This window comes from Carettochelys insculpta, chromosome 30, assembly GCF_033958435.1.
Source record: "Carettochelys insculpta isolate YL-2023 chromosome 30, ASM3395843v1, whole genome shotgun sequence".
Lineage (NCBI taxonomy): Eukaryota > Metazoa > Chordata > Testudines > Carettochelyidae > Carettochelys > Carettochelys insculpta.
In genome coordinates, this window is record NC_134166.1 from 12,715,768 (window position 1) to 12,736,870 (window position 21,103).

General features: G+C 47.5%; 1 protein-coding gene across 1 annotated transcript; it reads right to left on the minus strand.

Annotated features, from left to right (window-relative positions):
- Positions 1 to 5,664: 5,664 nt before the first annotated feature.
- LOC142004034 (trypsin-3-like) lies at positions 5,665 to 20,794 on the minus strand. Its single transcript, XM_074981455.1, has 5 exons — positions 20,737 to 20,794; positions 12,346 to 12,502; positions 8,077 to 8,330; positions 6,821 to 6,957; positions 5,665 to 5,841 (listed from the first exon to the last, which is right to left on the minus strand). Exons 1-5 carry the CDS (start codon positions 20,792 to 20,794, stop codon positions 5,665 to 5,667), a joined length of 783 nt encoding a protein of 260 aa, XP_074837556.1.
- Between the last annotated feature and the right edge of the window lie 309 nt (positions 20,795 to 21,103).

Sequence of the window (21,103 nt, forward strand, 5' to 3'; positions counted from 1 at the left end):
TGTCTGGGTTATCAGGTACCTCTGTAGAATAGTAACAGAGAGGAAGCCGTGCTAGTCTATACACTATCAAAACAAAAAGCAGTCAAGTAACGCTTTAAAGACTAGCAAAATAATTTATTAGGTGAGCTTTCGTGGGACAGACCCTTGGGTCTGTCCCACAAAAGCTCACCTAATAAATTATTTTGCTAGTCTTTAAAGTGGTACTTGACTGCTTTTTGTTCTGGGGCTTACAGGAACTGTCTCAGGGCAATTCTGCTGAGACTTTCATATGTTAAAGAAGACAATTAATGACTAAACAAACTGTGTAAAAAGCCCTTGAAACTGTTTCTCAAGGCTCCCACTTCTTTGTGAGCTGGCAGCCTGCATGCATGCATAATAAAGTTTCCTTTTAGATCTCACTCTTGCCTCACTGCTTTGACCTCCAGCCTCAGACCTTTGGGGGACACTGTACCCCAGGGAAACGGGGTTCCCTGACACCAGCATGGTACCTCCACCTGTCTGTGGAGTGGGGGGCCAAACAGCAGCCCCCCAGCCTGTGTTCCCACCCCCAGGCTCCCTGCCTAGCCCAGGGCAGGAGGAGGTGTAGGGTTAGTGACTTCACACTGGCTTTCCACAGCTGCTTGTGCAGCATTGTCCCAGACCCAGCTCCAGCCAGGAATAAGTGGGGGTTACAGCTGCAGCCCAGCCATGGTCAGAGCCATGTGGGCAGCTGTGGGGAGCAATGGACCCATGCAGAACGTCTAGGGTGCAAGACATGGGCTTCTTTCCCTCAGCCCCCACATCAAAGGCAGGTGAACACTCTGCCACTGCCCATAGCATAGACAGGCCGCAACTCTGAGGCCCCCCACCCCACGGCCAGAGCCAGGTTGGGGTAAGAACTGTGTGAACAGCTGTTGAGACCTGGGTCTCTCCTCCTGCCCTGTGCTGGGACCCTGAAGGTGGAGACATGGGAGGGGGCTGCCTTCAGACCTCCTCCCCTGGCCCCAATCCACATTCTGGCCTGGCTGGGAGTGGAGCCTCCAGAAGACAAGAAGAAATGGGGCACAGCCTTGTGGCGGGGAGGAGAAGGGTGCAGGGGGGAGAATGGGGTAGGGGCAGGGCTGCGAGGGGGCCTGGCTCTGGCCCTGGCTGCCCCACTTTTGGGAAGGTTCCCACACCCTTGTTGGAGACCGACCTCCTGCTCCAGCTTTCATGCACCTTCACAGTCACTGAGAGAAATTGTTTCTTCAGCCAACTGCCTTGGAGGTCTTATGGGAAACCAAAGCCCTGAAAGACCTTGTGGGCAGGGTTCCAGCCTGTTGAGGCCCAACAAAGGCACCAGGAAATGGAGAAACAGGAAAGGAGGCAAGAATGCCCTGCAATCTGACTAAATAATCCAACTCTGCCCTTCCACGGGGAACCTCCAGCCCCAACTGTGATAAGACCTGCGGATCCACCACATCACCGAAAACTATCACACATCAGTTTTGCTGAATTGTTCCTGTCAAAATGCAAAACTGCAAAACTGCAAAAAAAAAAAAAAAAATCCAAACATTTGGTTTGAAAAATTTCTGAACATCTGTCCCAATTTTCACCCCCGCCTGCCTTTTTGTGTAAGAATTTCCTTTAGGTTTTATTTTTTAAAAATGGAAAACATTTCTAGATGCCAAAAAATGTCCAAACGAAACTTTGAGAATCAGGTCAAACAAACTGTTTTGTTTGACCCCCAAATGATTTTTTCCCCCAGAGTCCCAGTAAACAGAAAAAAATGCACCCGCAGCTCTGGGTTGGTTTTGGTGACATTTTTGATGGAAATGGAAAACGGTGAAAGGCTCGTTTTGTTTTGATGATGCAAAACCCACTCATTTCAATAAAGCTCAATAAAGCATTTTGTTTTGACTTGTTCATTTTTAATTGACTTTATAGACCTTTATGTGACATTAAAATATTAATTTGAATCATGTATTTCATATTCTACTAGCAGGCTGCCTGGCTAGGGCCAAATTCCAGGGACTGTCCCTGGACTCCAATATCCCATGGCCTCAAGGAGGCTGCCCCCGTCTCCAGCAGTCTCCTCTGTGGCTTGTAGGGTTCTCCACAGGTCTGGAATTGGAGCAGGAGAGCTACTTACTCATTCTTTGTGGCAGGCAAGATGGTGGGGTCCCAGCCCTGCTGGCCTCTCTCATAGTGCTGAAGCTGCCCCCATTGGCCATGCTCGGTACCATGTCCTCTTGTCTATGCCCCTCCCTTTCACCTCCGTCCTCCTTCTTCCCCCTCCCTTTCCATGCTCTGGCCAATCCTGGGATTTCAGGCATTTGCCATATTCCAGGCACAATCAAATCCTAACCTTGGTTTAAAGTAGGGTAAAAGGAAGCTGCACATCAAACTTGGTGGTTGTAGCTTTTACGATTTAAGAGGAGTTCTTGAACAAACATACCGCCAACAGACAGACACTCTAATAATGTATAGACATAGTCGATAGAATCATGGAAGTGTAGGGAAGGAGGAGACCTCAAGTGTCATTCAGCCTTTTCCACATCTCCAGAAAAGGTCCATGTATCCGCTCACCTCCTCATCCAAACATCCATCCATTCACGCATCCACTCATTTCCTCACGTACCTACCGATCCCTCTGAGTTCTGTGCTAGCCCTAAAATCCACGATATGTAGAGATGGATGGAAAGGGCTTTGAAAGACCCTTCAGTAAAGTCCATTGCTCTGAGCTGAGGCAGCGTTTGGTACATGTTGACCATGCATGACACTTGTTCTTAAATACCTCCAATGATGAAGGTTTCACCATCATCCCAGGCAACCTGATCCAGTGCTAAACTCTTTTTAGAGTTAGAACATTTTCCCTTGGAAATTATTGGAACAAGTAAATAATTTTTCTTTATTCACCCTCTCCACTAGAGGACACCAAATGAAATGAATGGGCGGCAGGTTTAAAACTAGTAAAAGAAAGTTCTTTTTCACACAGCACACAGTTAACCTGTGGAACTCCTTGCCAGAGGAGGCTGTGAAGGCCAGGACTATAAGAGAGTTGAAAGAGGAGCTAGATAAATTCACAGTGGTTAGGTCCATAAAAAGGCTATTAGCCAGGATGTAGGAATGGTGGTGTAGCCAGACAGAACCCCCACTTTTGCTCTACTCCATCTTGCCTTCCCTAGGTGCTTCAGGGCACGAAAGGGTGAAAAGGAATAGCCCAGCCCTGGAATGCCCCAGAGCGCAGGTGGGCTTATCTTAGTCACGGGCTAATTAACAGCCAGGCCTCGGACTGCCCTTGGCTAATTACCAGCAGTTGATTCGCCAGGACACTTGCCCCAGACAGGAGGAAAATCTCTCCGCCCACTAAAGGAACAAATGCCCTCAATTGTCTACCTCACAGGTGTGAACTACACCCTTGAACTCCCTGTGCGAACCAGTAGCAGACAGTTTAATTCAATTAAACCAAGGAAGAAGCCTACGTGACCCAATGGGTATAAAAGAGGGGTCTGGCAGACCCCCTATTTGAGCTCCAATCGTCTTTCCTGCTGGACAGGAGGGTGGGGATCTCCCCAGGTCCCTGGGGAAACTCGACTCCTGGGAAAAAAGGGCAAAGGACTTCTTCCCAAGGGATTGAGAGGAAACTGGCCAAGCCACTTTGGTAATGCAGGGGTAAGAATAAGACCTGCTAGGTATTTTACTTTTCATTTCTTTTGTGCGCATTTAACAAGTACAGATCTATGAATCAGAGTGCATGCTAGCTATTTGTAATCAAAGTATAAACCTTGTAACAATTGTAACCACAAGAGCTTAACTCACTAGGTAAACAAACAAAGCAACATTGTAACAGTAAGAGATAACTTGTTAGATAAATAAACAAAGTAATTGATTAAGTGGTAACCTGACTCCTCCTGTTACTGTGCAAAATGGAACACAAAACAGAGAACCCAGCTGCTTTTCAGCGGCTCTCGGCCTGGTCACTAGTGAGCTCTGCCCTGGCAGTTGAAATCTCATATTAATACAAGGGCATAGTGGCATCTCACCTGACCATCGGTTAACAGGTGTCCCTGGCCTCTGTTTGTCAGAGGCTGGAGATGGATGGCAGGAGGCAAGTTGCTTTATCACTGTCGTCAGTTCACCTCCCTCTGGAGAACCTGGCACTGGCCACCGTCGACAGACAGGACGCTGGGCTAGATGGACCTTTGGGCTGACCCAGTAATGGCCATTCTCCTGATCTTATGAAACATTTGGGTATTTTTCTGAAACACTTCAAGGCAAAGTTACAGTAGAATGTTACTTATTCAGGATGAGAGGAACGTTCAAAGAACCAGGCTAAAGATTCAGACATCTTAGCTAGGCCCTCTTTTGTTGACTGCACTAGTGTGACACATGGCCAAAAAGGGTTAAGCACTTGCAGAAATAAATGACTTGGAACCAACCTCAAAAGACAATTTGGTGGATAATGTTTGTGTTACATAATCAGAGTGTCATAGACCTATAGGGCTGGAGGTACCACAAGGACTATCCTGTCCAAGCTTCTGCCAAGATGCAGGATTGTAGAAATGACAAGTGTTGATTGTAGAACTTTGATTGTAATTTTTCAGCATGAGCAAAACAATCTTTTTAAACATTTTCCCCACATCTGACAATATGAAATTTCCATTCTTTTTCATAACGGATTTCACCTCCCATCGGGAAATGTCCAAATTTCCCCTGGAATGGGAGCCTCATTTTCCAGCCAGCTCTGGTTTATAAGAGCGAAACAGCCTCCCTGCCAATCTGTCTTCTGTCACAGCTTGTCCTCTGTGGTCAGCCTGTGCTTTTTCCAGCATTGTCTCAAGTACCTCTTACCCCAGGAGGTGCAAAGTGGCTTGTCTGGGGCCATCAAAGTTGTGAGATTGGCTTAAAAAGCACAAGATGTCAAGAAAAAAAACCCTGCAAAGATTAGTTTATTGGCTATATTTTGAGGCCGTAAGGGTTGGTCTCCCAGTTTCTTTCCCCAACCGCCAAATATAGTAATCAATGGTATTGAGAAAACCTCTGATTCTCATGAATCACATGACTCCAGGAGGTCAGGCTTTACGAACTAAACCCACCCTCGTGAGCGGTGTTCCCTCTAATTTTTTCCATCCGGGGCAAAATAAATTTTGTTATGTGTACCACCACTAGAAACACCTGGTGCCTACAGTGGCGTCTGCTAATCAGCTGGCTGGCACCTGACTCTCTCCTGGGTGGCTGTCCAAGTGCTCAGCTTACAGGGAACCCTGCTTATGAGACTGATCCTAAAATTGTGAGATTAGTTTTAAAAATCACAAGATCTGAAAAACAACAAAACAGAACTGCTAGGGTTCTTTTCTTTCCTTTCCTTTCCTTTTCTTTTCTTTCCTTGAAGCTCTAAGGTTGGTTTCACAGTTTTCTTTCTCCAAACCCCAGGTCTACAAAGTGACTGTTTTCAAGAAAAGCTCAGAGTCTCACGAGGGTCACGAGTCCAGCAGCCTGAGGCTTTATAAAACAAAGCCATTCTCGTGAAACTTGTCATAAAACCATGTAAGATTTGGGTCACTGCTTTGGATTGGCTCTTTACAACACCCCCATTCCAGTCCCACCTTGGGCCAGCTCCCACAGACTCATTCACTACCCTCCACCCCATGTATCACGGCAAGGTGAGAAGACGTCTTGCTGGGATGTGTGTTTGTTGGGTTATCATGACCTGCTCTCCAATCCATCAAGCCTTCTTTTTATTGTTCTGTTTACCCACTGGACAGCTTTGCAGACTTTGGCGTAGACCCCCGGCTGTCCTTCACCAGCACAGACTGACTTGCCCCAGGAGACTATGCCTTGCAGCTTTCCGTTGCAGACCAATGGGCCTCCTGAATCACCCTGCAGAGACAATATTGAGCCTTGAGCAAACACAGACACAGACAGACACACACACACAACACACACACACACACACACACACACACACACACACACAAAAACAGGGCTTATTGCCTCCAGCAGAGGGTAGCTGGGGCACGTGCGTACACACACACACACAGACAGACAAACACACACACACAGAGCAGGGCCCATCTCCTCTAGCATCAGGCAACCAGGACACATACAATCCCTCTCTCTCTCTCTCTCTCTCTCTCTCTCTCTCTCTCTCTCTCACACACACACACACACACAAACACACACACACACACACACACAGCAGAGCCCATCCCCTGCAATGGGGGCAGCAGAGACACACACACAGATCAAGTCCCATCCCCTCCAGCCATGGGGTGCAGGTACACACACACACACACACACACACACACACACACACAGAGAGAGAGAGAGAGAGAGAGAGCGCAGAGCACATCTCTTCCAGCAGCAGGCAACAGGGATGCACACACCATACACACACATACAGTTGCACACACATGCATACAGTCTCTCTCTCTCTCTCTCTCTTGCTCTCTCTGTCTCACACACACACACACACACACAGCATGACCCATCCACTCCAACAAGGACACACACAGAATAGGGTGCATCCCTTCAAGCAGGGGGCGGTGGGGACACAAACACAGCAGGGCCCATTCCATCCAGAGGAGGGTACCGGGGTCGCACACAGACACACCAAGAGGGTGCTGCATGGACACACAGACAGAAATGAGTCCAAGAGCAGAAATGGGTTCAGGGGGTCCCAGCTCATGACACCTGCGACTTTGGGTTTGGTGTAGCCTAAGGGCAGCTGGGCTGCTCCTCTGTGGAAGACCTGCCCCTCTGTAGCAAGCTGAGATATACCTGGAGGTCGTGAGGGATAAAGAATATTGAGCTGCATGAGCTCCAATACACAGCCTCTCTCTCTGTAATGTCCCCTTACCTGGCACGCATCTATGCCGCCCTTTTTCACACCAGCGCAGAACATGTGCTCCGTGATCAAGCCCGGGTAAGTGTTCTGACATGCTCGGTGACTGACGACATAGATATCTGCGCACTGCATGATGGCTGGCAGCCACACTGGATAATGACAGAATAACAAGAGCTCATGAGCAGGGCACGAGGGACACAAGAAGAAAAAGTGTAAGACCCTCAACTGGTGTAAACGGGCATAGATCCACTGACTGCAATGGACATGTGGTCCATTGACCCCAGCTGGGATCTGGCTCCATGGACTCTAATGGAAGTATGGCCCAATGACCCCAGCTGGGATCTGGCCCCATTGACTCTAATGGAAGTATGGCCCAATGACCCCAGCTGGGATCTGGCTCCATGGACTCTAATGGAAGTATGGCCCATTGACCCCTCCTGGGATCTGGCCCCATGGACTCTAATGGAAGTATGGCCCATTGACCCCAGCTGGGATCTGGCCCCATGGACTCTAATGGAAGTATGGCCCATTGACCCCAGCTGGGATCTGGCCCCATGGACTCTAATGGAAGTATGGCCCATTGACCCCAGCTGGGATCTGGGCCCATTGACTCCAGTGGAGCTATGGTTCATTGACCCCAACAGGAGTCTGTCCCCATTGACACCAATGGAGTTAAGACCCATTGATCCCAGCTGGGATCTGACTCCATTAACTGAAATGGAGTTAAGGCCCATTGACTTCGGATGGGATCTGGCTCCATTGTCTGCAATGGAGCTATGGGCCATTCACCCTAGCTGGGGTCTGGCCCTGTTCCTTTCCCAAAAACCAAAATATCTGGCGATCAGTGAAGCCAAAAGGAAAAACCACATTTCACGTTGAATGAATTTTTTCAGTTAAATCTCATCTCTTACGTGATATTCGATTTCACTGTGATATGACGCACCTCTCTTAACATTTTAAAATTATTTTGAAAACCAAAGGAAAGGAAATTGCAAAAGGAAACGTTTCAAATAGCAGCCCTGTTTTCCAATGAAAAGTCTTTTCAAACTTTTTTTTCCCCCTGAAACGAATGAAATCGCCTTGAATTTGTGCAACACGTCGGTGCTGGCGAAGCTGTCTTTTTCAGCAAAGGTTATGCTGGTTGAAAAAATTTCCCCCTAGGAAAAGCGAAGGGCCCTTGACAGCCCATTAAGGAGGTCACTTGAAAGCTCCCCCTCCAAGCCGATTCCAGCCTCAACCCCTCCATTCCACACTCCAACACTCCCTACTTTTGGGGGACTTGATGGTGCCCCATCCTGACACGGTGCATCGTGTCCCAGGAGTGGGACAATGGGTAGCCATTTTGATTGTGTTCACGTAGCTGTTGATCTGAACGGGCTCGTCCAGCTCCAGAAGCATGAAGTCGCTGTCATGAGGGCGTAATTTATACCCAGGGTGGATGAAGAAGTTCAGGATCCCTCGGATCTGTTCCGTGGGTTCGTCCACTCCCAGGTTATAATCCCCCAGATGCACCTTCACTGACCTGCACGGAGTGAAGACAAAGGAAGAGGTCAAAGGGAAGCCATTTGAAGGTCATAGCAGGTAAGCCACAAGAGGTGGGTCAAAAAAGGATTGTTTGATTTCGGGGCTGCCTTTGACTCCTCGCCAACTTGATTCCATAAGAATTCAATTCGACTCCAGGCTCATTTTTTGGTTGGTGTTCACTTAGACTCCAGAGAGTTACAAGTAAGGGGCAGGTGCTGTGCAAGCCACAAATTGAAAGAATACAACTCTACAGGTTTGCCAGCTCCACATACCAAAAAGTCCCAAACACTGGAAATCACTAGCAGGAACTACTTAAGCACTCAAAGGCAGTGTCTACACTTGGCCAAAATTTCGAAAGGGCCATGCTAATGGGCAAATCGGAGAAGACTAATGGGGCACTGAAATGAATATTCAGTGCCTCATTAGCATGCTGCTGGCTGCGGCTCTTTGAAAGTGCCGCATTTCGATCACGCGCAGCTCGGCTACATGGGGCCCTTTTTGAAAGGACCCTGCAAATATCAAAATACCCATTTCAGCACCTTATTAGCATTCTCCGATTTTACAATTAGCATGGGCCTTTCGAAATTTTGGCCAGGTGTACACATGGCCAAAGGGAGTCAAAATGTCACTAAATAAAAATTCCAAATAATTCAAGAGAGAAATTGTGTGTGTGCTTATGTGTTTGCACACACACACACACACACACACGTAGGCAAGTATGATCACAAAGTCATTCACCAGCAGCTGAATAGCATTCAGCAAATCCACTCCATGTTCTTCTTACAGATGTAAAGTTTTTATTCAAACTAACATTTGAAATGAAAATTCCCGTAGTGTGCCGGCTTAGAGGAAAGGCTCCCTATAGCTGGGGTCAGGCTGGCTTATGGAAAATTAGAAGTTTTGCTTAGAAAATTGCAAGACATGAAGACCCCGTAACTCGCACTGATGCAGATTTAGGCACGCAAGCATTTAGGTAGCAAGGAATATGTGGATAGGTTCATCCCCCAGGGAAAGTTTGATAGAGTTAGCCAGGGCAGAATAGACATTACAAATGAGTGAGGGTGGACGATGTTCTTTTGCACACCAAGTCAATAGCTTTATGTCTCAATTGAAGGGTTTCTTGGGCTGAGAGCACACTAATCTGTGGATGAGGAGAAGTTTGTAGACACTAATTAAATACTTTCCTGAAGCCAGGCACAATTGGGAGAGATCAGCACGTTAGCCAGGGCTTGCTTTTACCCAGACATGTTCTACACAGTAGACAGCCCACCCAGGATGCAGGGGAAGATGGATAACGAAGCAGGAGGGGGTGGGGAGGCAGGTTAGCCAGTGAGGAGAGCAGCATGGATGGAAGGTGGATGACATGAGACAGGGCTATGTGCCCCAATGGGGCTGAGAGGCACCATGGCTTCAGGGATGAAGCCAAGGTGGAGCTAACTTGATTTTGGCTCCCCTTTAGTCCTTCCCTGCTGTGGCATTGGGTTAACTGCTCAGCTGTTTTCAGAAATCAAACTGGATGCGGGGGATTGGGAAGGGACCCAGTTAGTGGAATTTTGGTTTTAAATCTACTGTTTTGGCTCCTCCCTCAGGTCAGGCGAGAGCCCTCTTCCCCCTGGCTCTGGGCTTGCCCTTTCTCTAACCGGTCAGCTCACCTCCAGGCAGGCAAGAAAGGGAAATCCAGATGAAATTAACCAATCGGCTGGGATCCCAGAAAGTAGATTTCAAAAGGGAACACTATTATTTCTTGGCCCTGAATCTACATAGCCAGAATGAACAATGTGGGGAGCTAGCCATGAACTTGAGAGACATCTTGCTGTAATCAACACTGCAGTTTTTACCCCAAATCGCCAGCTCCTCGTCTTTAGCTTCTGGGTCATGTGAGCCAACATTCCAAGAATAGCAGCACCATTCCAATATTAGGGGCTTTGTCTTTCACAGAGAAACACATCTCACAGCGCTAGAAGGGACCTCAGGAGATCATCAGCTCTAGTCCCCTACCCTCTTGGCAGGACCAAGCACCATACCTGCCTGTTTTTCTCCCTCCCACTCATTTATTCACCCCAGGCGTTCTCAAGGATTGAGCCCATAATCCTGGAGGTAGCAGGCCAACATGCAACCCACAAAGCTATGTGCAACTGTACACTCCACAGCCAAAAAGCTTCCTGATTTTTACATTTGTTCTCTGACCACCCTGCTTTTGGGGCCCACTTAACAGGGCTATTTTAACGTCTGCCTTGTCCTGGGTTACTGCAGCCTGCTCCTTCTACGTTCAGCCGAAGTGCATGAAAAAAAGAGAATTTCAAAGCCCTCAATCTGGGTCAAAGAATTTTGACTTTTCCTGCAAATCGAAAAGTTTCTTTCGAACGGTCGTGAAACATTTCGCAAAATAAACTCACAGGGAATTTTGAAAGACAAAGCTGCAAAGAGAAAAATTGAAATATTTTGGAAAGGCCATCACGAGGTACTGCGATTTTGAGAGCATCTTTGTGTATTTTAATGAGTTAAATGGGTTGTCGCCTAATGCACAAAGAGAGTTAGGATGAGAGTGAGGAGGGGAAGCACAGATCTGCCTATAGCACCAGAGGTAATTTTGGGGGCCCTGCAGCAGCTGCCCCAGTCCCCCACTCTACAGCCTATTCTGCTCTGCTGTGCTCTCCGGGCCTGTGTAGCCCCACTTCTCTGCACCAGTGGGAAGCAGCCTCCTCTGCCCGCTGCCCATGGAGAAGAGGGTTTCACTAGGCTGGAAGGCTGCCGTAGAGAGGAGCAGGCTGTTGCTCGTGATGCAGGGCGAGTCCAGTGGAGAGAGGAGGTGAAGCCCTCCTGCTGCCACTGTGTCCTACCCACCTAGTCCCGGGCCTGGATGGTCAAGGAGGAGGTAAGAGGAGAGGGTGGAGGTAAGGTGGGGCCTGCAGTGGCCAGTGGCAGGGGGTTGCTCCAGACGATGGCCACTCCCCACCCCCTTGAGACTGCCTGATCTCCAAGAATGCATTCATTGCGGGATTTCAATTCTCACTGAGTATTTCCTGGTGCTCCCCACACCCCTCCTCCATTTGGGGCCCCAACTTTCAGCTGCAGGGCAGGGGAACTTGAGAGTTTAGCCCTGTGGGGTGCCACGGGGCTCCAAGCTTCAGCCCAAGGAAGCCCCTCCATGGTCAGAATGAACTGCTTCATGCTGGAGTTAAGGGAAAATATGTCCCAGAGCTGCACTCTGTTCCATCAGCTCCTAGAAAAACTGCACATGAGCCACTAGGGGATGTTACAAGGGGTGACACTGGTGAATGTGGGGACAATTTTCCTGTGCTCCCACCTTTAAGGAGGCCCATCTGGGCATGCCACGGCCCTGCCAGGGTGGGAACAGCTGAGAAAGGATGCTGGAAAACCACAGAGGGGGAAAAGCAGAGACGCAAATGTGGTATGAGGACCGGAAAAAATGCCGGAGGATCGGGTTGAGGGTTGCGGGAGCAGAGGGAGAGATGGGCAAGGATGGGGGTCCTCAAAGGAGAAGATAAGGACTGAGGACATAGAATCATAGAACACTAGAACTGGAAGGCACATTGAGAGGTCATCTATCTAATCCCTGGTACTCACAGCAGGACCAAGCACTGTCTAGACCATCTCTGACAGATGTCTATCCAACCTGCTCCTAAGTATCTCCAGTGGTGAAGATTCCACAACCTCTCTCAGCAGTTTATTCGATGGTTTAACCACCCTGCAAGTTAGGAAATTTTTCCTAGTATCCAACTTAAACCTCTCTTGCTGCAGCTTAAGCCCATTGCTCCTTGTCCTGTCGTCAGAGGCCCACGAGAACAATTTTCCCCCCTCCTTCTTGTAACCCTCTTTTAGGTACCTGAAAACTACAATCAAGTCCACAATCAGTCTTCTCTTTTCTAAACTAAACAAGCCCAGTTCATTCAGCCTTCCCTCGCAGCTGATGCTCTTTAGACCTTTAGCTCTCCAGACAAGAGTAACTCCTACGGACCACCCTCTCTCCCTCCACCCCCATACCGACTTACCTGATTTCTCTATTGCAGTGTGCGGCAGTTAATACCCACTGTGGGTGTATGAGGCTTCCACCACAATAGATGCCTCCATTCCTCAGGAGGGCTGCCTGGTATGGATGTAAGCCGAAGAGGCAGGGCTTTCCCCCAACGACCCGGTCTTGAGTTGTCTCTAAGTTTGAAACACACATCAGTCATGAGCAGAGAAGGTGGCAGCGGGAGGATCTGGATAGCTCAGTGGTTTGAGCATTGGCCTGTTAAACCCAGGGTTGTGCATTTAGTCCCTTGAAGGGGCCATTTAAGGATCTGAGGCAAATAGATTGTTTACAAAAAAAAAGATGGTGCTTGACCCTTCCAAGAGGTCAGGGGGCTGGACTTGATGACCTCTGAAGGTACCTTCCAGCTCTATGAGCTGTGTATGTCATATCTCTAGGGATTGGCTGGTGGCAGGATGACCAGGACCGAGGCTGTACCATGCAAGGTGTGCCCAGGAGGGATTGGGATGCATTCAGGGTTGGATTAACTCTTCTGGTTGCCAAGGGCTACTAGATTTTGTGGGCTGTCTAGGGTCTGAGGCAGGGATCAGTATGCAGGATAGGGCTGTGGGTGGAGGCTGAAGGGTAGGTGCCCTGTGGGAGGGGTGAGGGTTACGACTAAGGGTGCAGGTTCTGAGGGGGTCTAGGGTACAGGTGTTTGGGGTGCAGCCCTTTTGGCTGTGGTCAAGGGATTTCGAGAACAGGAGGGGCTCAGGGCAGGAGGTTAGGGTGGGTGTGGGGGATGTTGGAAAGGCGGAGGGAAAGGGAAGGGCTCAGGGCTGAGGCAGGAGGCTGGGATGCAGGCACTCTCCTGGGGCAGCTGCTGTTTTGTGGGGGGGAGGGGACAGGTGACTCCACATGGCCTGTGCTCCCTTGCAGGCACCACTCCCTGCAGCTGCCATTGGCCACGATTCCCAGCCAATGGGAGCTGTGGGGGTGGAACCTGCAGACAAGGACAGCACTGGGCCAGAACTTCCTGGTGCAGGGCTGGTTGTGACCATGTGGCTCCACAGGCGGGGAGGAGGAGAGGAACAGCAGGATGTGTTGCTGCCTCCTCCTGCCAGGGAGAGACGGCTTGGAATGCACCATGCAGTGACCTTAGTGGCTGCACCTCAGGGCTCCCCATTAGCCCAGGGCCCTGGGCTGCAACCCCTAAAGCCCCTTTGTTAATTCAGCCCTGGAGCTGGGGCAAAAAACTTCCTTTGACCTTAATATATCTATATGACCAAGTTGCTCATGGTAGCAGGGACTGGACAGGAAGACCCAGGAGTCCCTGTCCAGATGGATGCTCTTACCTTAACCTCTTCTAACAGGGATTGGGGCTGAAGCCAGGAAAGATGCAGGTTTTTCAGGTTACAGCAAATCCCACCATTTCTATTTTCTCTCCCCATTCCATGGTGGAATGCAAACTATTCCCACTGCCACTCCAACTACCCAAATTTCCCAGATTTTGGGAAGGAAAAATCCAATTCTGGTTTCTCAGAACCTTTTGGTTTTGTCAAAATCATGACATCACAGAAATATGGGGCTCAGAGGGACCTTGAGAAGTCATCAAGTCCACCCTTCTGCGTGGAAGCAGGGCTCCCAAATAAAACTAGACCATCTCTGAAAGTTGTTTGTCCACCCTGGTCTTAAAAACCTCCAATAATGGGGCATCTTTGGAAGCTGGTTCCAGAACATAACTATCCCGAGAGTTTGGAATTTTTTCCTAACATCTAGCATCTGCCTTGCTGCAGGTTCTTGTTCTACCACACATGAGCTGTGTCTACACGTGCACGCTACTTTGAAGTAGCGGCACTAACTTCGAAATAGCGCCCGTTGCGGCTACACGCGTCGGGAGCTATTTCGAAGTTAACTTCGACGTTAGGCGGCGAGACGTCGAAGTCACTAACCTCATGAGGGGATCGGAATAGCGCCCTACTTCGACGTTCAACGTCGAAGTAGGGACCGTGTAGTCGATCCGCATCCCTCAACGTCGAAATTGCCGGGTCCTCCATGGCGGCCATCAGCTGGGGGGTTGAGAGATGCTCTCTCTCCAGCCCCTGCGGGGCTCTATGGTCACCGTGGGCAGCAGCCCTTAGCCCAGGGCTTCTGGCTGCTGCTGCTGCAGCTGGGGATCCATGCTGCAGGCACAGGGTCTGCAACCAGTTGTCGGCTCTGTGTATCTTGCGCTGTTTAGTGCAACTGTGTCTGGGAGGGGCCCTTTAAGGGAGCGGCTTGCTGTTGAGTCCGCCCTGTGACCTTGTCTGCAGCTGTGCCTGGCACCCTTATTTCGATGTGTGCTACTGTGGCGTGTAGACGTTCCCTCGCAGCGCCTATTTCGATGTGGTGCTGCCCCACGTCGGAGTTGAATGTCGACGTTGCCAGCCCTGGAGGACGTGTAGACGTTATTCATCGAAATAGCCTATTTCGATGTTGGCTTCACGTGTAGACGTAGCCATGGACAAGGAGAACAACTGATCACTGCTCACTTTCTAACAGCCTTACAACGCGTTTGAAGAGTACCCCTGGACTCCGTGTCAGTTTTCTTTTCCCAACACTCAAGGTGCTCCGTTATTTTAATCTTTCCTCTCAGATCGAACTTTCCAAGCCTTTGATCACTCTTGTTGCTTTCCTCTTGTGTCTCCCTGTCATAATCATGAGGGTTAGGCAGCAGCCTGGGAGTAAAAGGGTTAACCTCCTTAGCCAGGTGGGGTTGGCCTATAGAAATGTAGGTAAAAATTAAATTTTGGCTCCTCCCTCTTCTGTTCTTTCTTCTTCTTTCCAGCCATGAGGGAGAGAGACACAAAATATCTCCCTCCAAGAACAGGCCCTCCAATCTTCTGTAAGTAGGGTAAGTTTAGATAAGTCCGTTAGACTTTATTGTTTTATGGTTTGGGAAGTGGGGTCTGATGTCTGGGCACTTTTTAGAAATGTTCTTTTACTCTCCTTGAAATTAAGTTCTAGGCCCATGGTAAAGACTCCCCATGTGTTTTACTTTGTGACTCTTCCATCTAGTCGTAAGGCTTGCAACACAAATATTGTTGTAATAATAAAAGTTCTTTTTCTTTTTATTAACCTGGTATTGGTTAATGTTTGTGTCCTGGTTTTTACTTTTGGGGCTGAGATTTCCCAAGTCGTCTCTCCCTGGTTTCCTTATTATTACTTGGGTGGTGGCAGCAAATTTTATCCCCAAAATCTAAGGTTTTTAGGATTTTGGGGGGAAGTTTACACCAAAACCTGGTAGATAAGGCTTTGGAGGTACTTTTGCTGGCCCCCACTTCTGCATTTATCTTGCTAAAGTGGAGAAGAAGCCATAACACTCCCCATTTTGCCCGTATCTTTACTAAGAACTGGACACTGTTCCAGCCGGCGTCTCGCAGGTGCTGAACAGTACAGGACAATGACCTTCCAGAATGGCATTAGCCTTGTTTGCAGCTGCATCATGCTGCTGACTCGTATTCCATTTGTGATCCACTACAAGCCCCAGACCCTTCCCAGCAGGACAGCAATCCAGCCAGCTACTCCCCACTTTGCAGGTGTGAGTTTGATTTTTCCTTCCTAAGTGAAGTACTTTGCCCTTGTCTTGACCTCTCCCACCGCAGCTTGAGACCATTGCTCCTCGTTCTGTCATCTGTCACCACTCAGAACAGCCTCTCTCTATCTCCTTCAGAACCCCCTTCAGGTAGCTGCAGGCTGCTATCAAATCCCCCCTCACTCTTCTCTTCTGTAGTGTCATGGCTTCCTCCCCACTTTAGCAAGATAAATGCAGAAGTGGGGGCCAGCAAAAGTACCTTATTGACCAGGTTTTGGTATAAACTCCCCTCCCAAAATCCTAAAAACCCTTAGATTTTGGGGATATAACATGTAGACAAAAAAAAAGCCTAAATCCCTTAGCATCTCCTCATACATCACGTGCTCCAGCCTCTAATCATTTGTGTCACCCTCCACTGGACTCTCTCCAATGCCCCACATCCTTTTTGTAACGGGGGGCCCAGATCTGGATGCAATAATCCAGATTCGACCTCGCCAGTGCTGAATAAAGGGGAATGAACACTTCCTTAGGTCTGCTGGCAATGCTCCTATTAATGAATCCCAGTATGCCATTGGCCTTCTTGGCTACCAGGGCACGCTGTGGGCTTATATTCAGCTTCTCATTCACTGTAATCCCCAGGTCCTTTTCTGTTGCACTGCTACTTAACCAGTTGGTCCTCAGCCTGTAGCAGTACTTGGGATTCCTCCAGGACTCTGCACCTGTCCTCTTGAACCTCATCAGATTTGTTTTGGCCCGGTCCTCCGATTTGTCTCCAATATATCTCACATGTGAGACAACACACCACCTCAGTTGATGGGGAAGTCAAGCTTGGATTTGTTTTCTGGATCCTGACCTTTGCACATCTCTTTTCAGATTTCAGCCACAGCACCATCCCAATGGTGATTTGATTCCTTACGCAAATCCGACAGAGCTCTGGAATTTGAGGTGGCAGTCAGCCATAAAACAGACTGTTTTTATCATGAATGATCCATTGACACAGTTGGGAGAAGCTACTGGGTTGATTTTCCAGGTTCTCTGTCACAAGTCTCTTGCATTCATAGTCTGCATTTGTGAAGAATCTGGATGGCAGTGGGTCTCAGCCTCAGCTACCGTCTTTGCCCAGACCTGTCCAGCAATTTTTGCACAAAAAGGGCAGAATAATGCAGTTGATGTCAAGTCTTTTCTGTTCCACAGATTCACTCTTCATCCATTGTCCATAGTCACTTAGTCTCCATCAGCAGCAATAATATCCCATAAATTGCGTTATCAATTGATTTTCTCCAAGACAACTGGTATCTCTAGTGCACGTCACACAAGAATAAGGTCCGAGCCGCAGGTGTGAGCTCAGGCATAGAGCTAACTGGATAATTTCTGTTTTTCGTCAGAAAATGCCATTTTGTCATAATGGAAATGATTCACCAGGAAAGTGACAATTCCAACAACATTTCATGTGGAAAGACATTGACTTGACATTATCAGAACAGAAAGTTTCAATTTTCATTTTAAAATGACTGTTTCTTTTGATACTTTATGATCTTATTTCATTTATACTAATACTTTAAAAATTAAAAATCGGACCAAAAATCTCAATAGTATAAAACTACAATTTTTATCAGTCAGAAGTATTAGTTAAAAAAAATCTCAAGTGGCAATTTCAAAATTCACTAGTGTGGTGTTCCAATTTAGAATGAAAATAAATTTCAGAGTCACAGCGTATCTCACGCTAGGATGCAGTTTCTGTCTAAGGCCAGGTCTGCACTAGACCTTAAGGTTGATTGTAGATACACAGTTCTAGCTACAGCAATTGTGTAGAATTGCTGAATCAACTTATCTACAGTCGACTTAGCAGGCCGTCCGCACTGAGAAAAGCTCCCGTTGACCTCCCTTACTGCTTGTGATATTGGGGAGTGCAGGAATCGACTATCAACCCCAATAATTCTATTTCACATGTCCCCACTAGGCGTGCAAAAATCGAACTCTGGAAGACTTACCTTCCGACACGTGTCCCTCCTCTAGGAATAAAATGATTAAGCTTCACCTGCAGGCAGATGGAGTTTCATCATTTCATTCACAGAGAAGGGGTTCGTAGTTTCAAATGTTGAACTCCTGGCTCCTGTGCTTGCAGATGAGCTAGCAAGTAGCATCATTAGCAGGGATGCACAGAAACTGTGTTAAAGCCACAAGGGATCCTGTGGCACCTTATAGACTAACAGAAATGTATGAGCGTAAGCTTTTGTGGGCAAAGACCCAATTTCGTCTGACGAAGTAGGTCTTTGCCCACAAAAGCTTACGCTCATACATTTCTGTTAGTCTATAAGGTGCCACAGGACCCCCTCGTTGCTTTTGCAGATCCAAACTAACACGGCTACCCCTCTAATATTAGAAACTGTGTTTTGATGGACAATAAGAGTTTCGATCACATTTCAATTCCTTTGGAAAGTCTGATTTTTTTTTTATTTGGAAATTCTGCTAACATGCCTCTGTGGTGTTCCAGTTTGGGAGCCCCACTTCCTTCTATGGGCCATGCTCCAAAATGGGACTACATCTCCCATGATGCATCATAGACAGGGACTCCCATAATACAATCAACTCCTCTCACCCTGATGGATCATGGGAGCTGTAGTTCAACCTCAGAACTTGGCCAATAGGGAAGAATGGGGGCCTCAAGCCTCCATACCACAAATTCCATGAAGTATTGTGTCAGAATTTCCAAGTTTCAATTTTTTTCCGAAAAGCCTTTGATTGATTGATTGATTTATTTATTTAATGTTAGGCTGGGAGAAGAAATTGGCTTTTGTTTTCCTATTCGGCAGCTGCGGGTAGCTGGTATTCCCTTCTAATAACGCTTACAATTTGCTCAAGCTGAATAATCAGGCAGGCAGAATTTACATGCAAAACCAACTTGCAAGGATGATCAACTATTGAGATGGCAGTGGTATCAACACCTACAGCCAAGGGTTCCCGACACTTTCCTCAATCAAATCCTGTCTTAGTTGCTGAAGACTTCGAAACTTTAGCTGCTCAAGCTGAGATTTTTCACACTGGCTCTCTGACCGTGCTTCAGAAGATTCAATTCAGCCACCTCCAGGAACGAGGTGCACAAATGATCAATGCCCAATGTCCAAACAATTCTTCAACCCGTTTCTGAAGCGTTTTAGGCCTTGGCAGGAGGGACTTGAAATTTTGCAAGGGAATAGCCTGGGAGTCAGGGAGGGGCATTTTGCTGTTCCCAGGAAAATTGCCAGATTTGGGCAAATGGTAAGATTCCAGAGATGACAATTTACACATGTGCATGAGAGCTGAGGGCTGGTCACTGAGTGGCATTTCTAGGTCTTACCTCAAGGCAAGCAACTGAACTAGCAAGCTTTCTTCTTCCCATTGAAAAATCCCATTTTGTCGAAGTTGAAAGTTCTGTGGAAACGAGTTGATTGTGATGCAAATTCTTTTTAAAAGACCAAAAGAAAGGAGTCTCCAGTATCGGCTGGGCTCCACAATCAAACTGCATCTCCCATGCTGCCTCACAGACACAGACTCCCAGGGTACACTAGCTTCTCTTATCACACAAGAAAGAAATCTTGGACTCCTTGTGGATAGTCCCCTGAAAGCATCTGTTTAATTTGCAATGTCAATCTCAAAAGCTAATAGAATATGGAAATCATCAGGAAAGGAGTAAACAAGACAGAAAATATCCTATTGCCTACATATAAAGTCAGGGTAAGCCAACGACTTGAATACTGCTTGCAGATCTGGGTGCCCCATCTAAAAAAAGCCATATTGGATTTGGAAAAGGTACAGAAAGAGCAACAGAAATGATTAGGGGTCTGGAAAAGCTTCTGTGTGAGGACAGATTAACAAGACTGAGTCTTTTCAGCTTGAAAAGGAAATGACTGTAGGGCGGGGGATATGTTAGAGGTCTAGAAAATCACGAATGGTGTGGAAAAGTAGAATAAGGAAATGTTAGTCCTTCGATAACATAAGAAGCTTACCCAATGAAATTTACAGGCAGCAGATTTAAAACAAACAAAATAAATAATTTCTTTAAGGTTAACCTGCAGAACTCTTTGCTAGAAGATGGTAGAAAGCCCCAAAGTACAACAGGGTTCCACTAAGAACAAAATAAGTTCACGGAGGACAGGTCCATAAATGGCTGCTGGCTAGGATGGGCAGCATCCTGTTCCCTGTTTATTTGCCAGAAGCATGGAATGGTGAACAGGAGAGGGATCATTTGAAGACTGACTTTTCTGTTCACTTCTTTGAAGAACCTGGCATTGGCTGCTGTTGGAAGACAAGATACTGCGAGAGATAGACCATCCGTTTGACCCAGTATGGCTGTTCTGATGTTGTCTGATATTGTTATATAGGTGCATCACACTTCGCGGGACAGGTAAACAACATTACTGCACAAAGTTGTTTTGATTTTTTTTTCATTAATTTTGTGTACACATTTTTTCTTTTTTCTGCTAGAAATCACGCTTTGCAAAAGTGAAACGTTTTTCTATCTGCCTTACATCTGAACACATCAAAATCTCAAACAGGTATTTTTTTCCTCCAAAACCATTTTGTTTTGTAGGAATTTTCAAACTTCTTTCTTTCTGTCCTAGCTCGGGAGACAAACAAATTGCAAAATTGTGGCTCGCTGCCTGCCCTACAAAATATAAAGATTAGTCAGACAAATGGCCTGAATATATTATTTCCTTTTTGCAACCTGTGGAATTGATAATTGCAACCTGTGGAATTGATTGAACTTTTTCTGAATAGCAGCCTATCTTCAGCAACATCTCTGAGACACTCCAGGAAGGGCCTGTGGTGAAACAGCAGAACCCTCTCACCCCACCCAACTTTGGTTCCTCAGTTGACTGTTTTTCCTACCTGCGGCTACCCCAGCTATCAGCATTGTGATGATCAGAAGCTCCATGATGGCTGTGGTGATGGATACACTCAGGGGAGTCACTGGTTTTCCTTCAGGGAAAGAGATCAACACAGAATCATTGGCCATGTGTGTCTTCAGGAGCACAGGTGGTCTCACATGTGTGGTGATCACTTAGGATTCAGAAAACCAGGGTTGAACAATAAGCTTCTCTGTCTCTCAGCTACCCAGTCTGAACCAAGAACTGATAGCAGTGCCCTACACAGCCAGGCTAACTGCACTGTAATCATGTGAGAGCAAAGGGCGCCCAGACTCACTCCCGCCTTCGCTCCATCTCCCACTATCGCCTGGTCCCAA

Bases quoted from the DNA above. Each gene is read 5' to 3' on its own strand.
- LOC142004034 (XM_074981455.1), bottom strand. From the start codon at position 20,794: ATGGAGCTTCTGATCATCACAATGCTGATAGCTGGGGTAGCCGCAGGT. The intron at 8,331-12,345 runs GTAAGTCGGTAT...CACTCCGTGCAG, and splicing joins CACTGCAATAGAGAAATCAG to GTCAGTGAAGGTGCATCTGG. The intron at 6,958-8,076 runs GTAGGGAGTGTT...GTCATTATCCAG, and splicing joins CACCATCAAGTCCCCCAAAA to TGTGGCTGCCAGCCATCATG.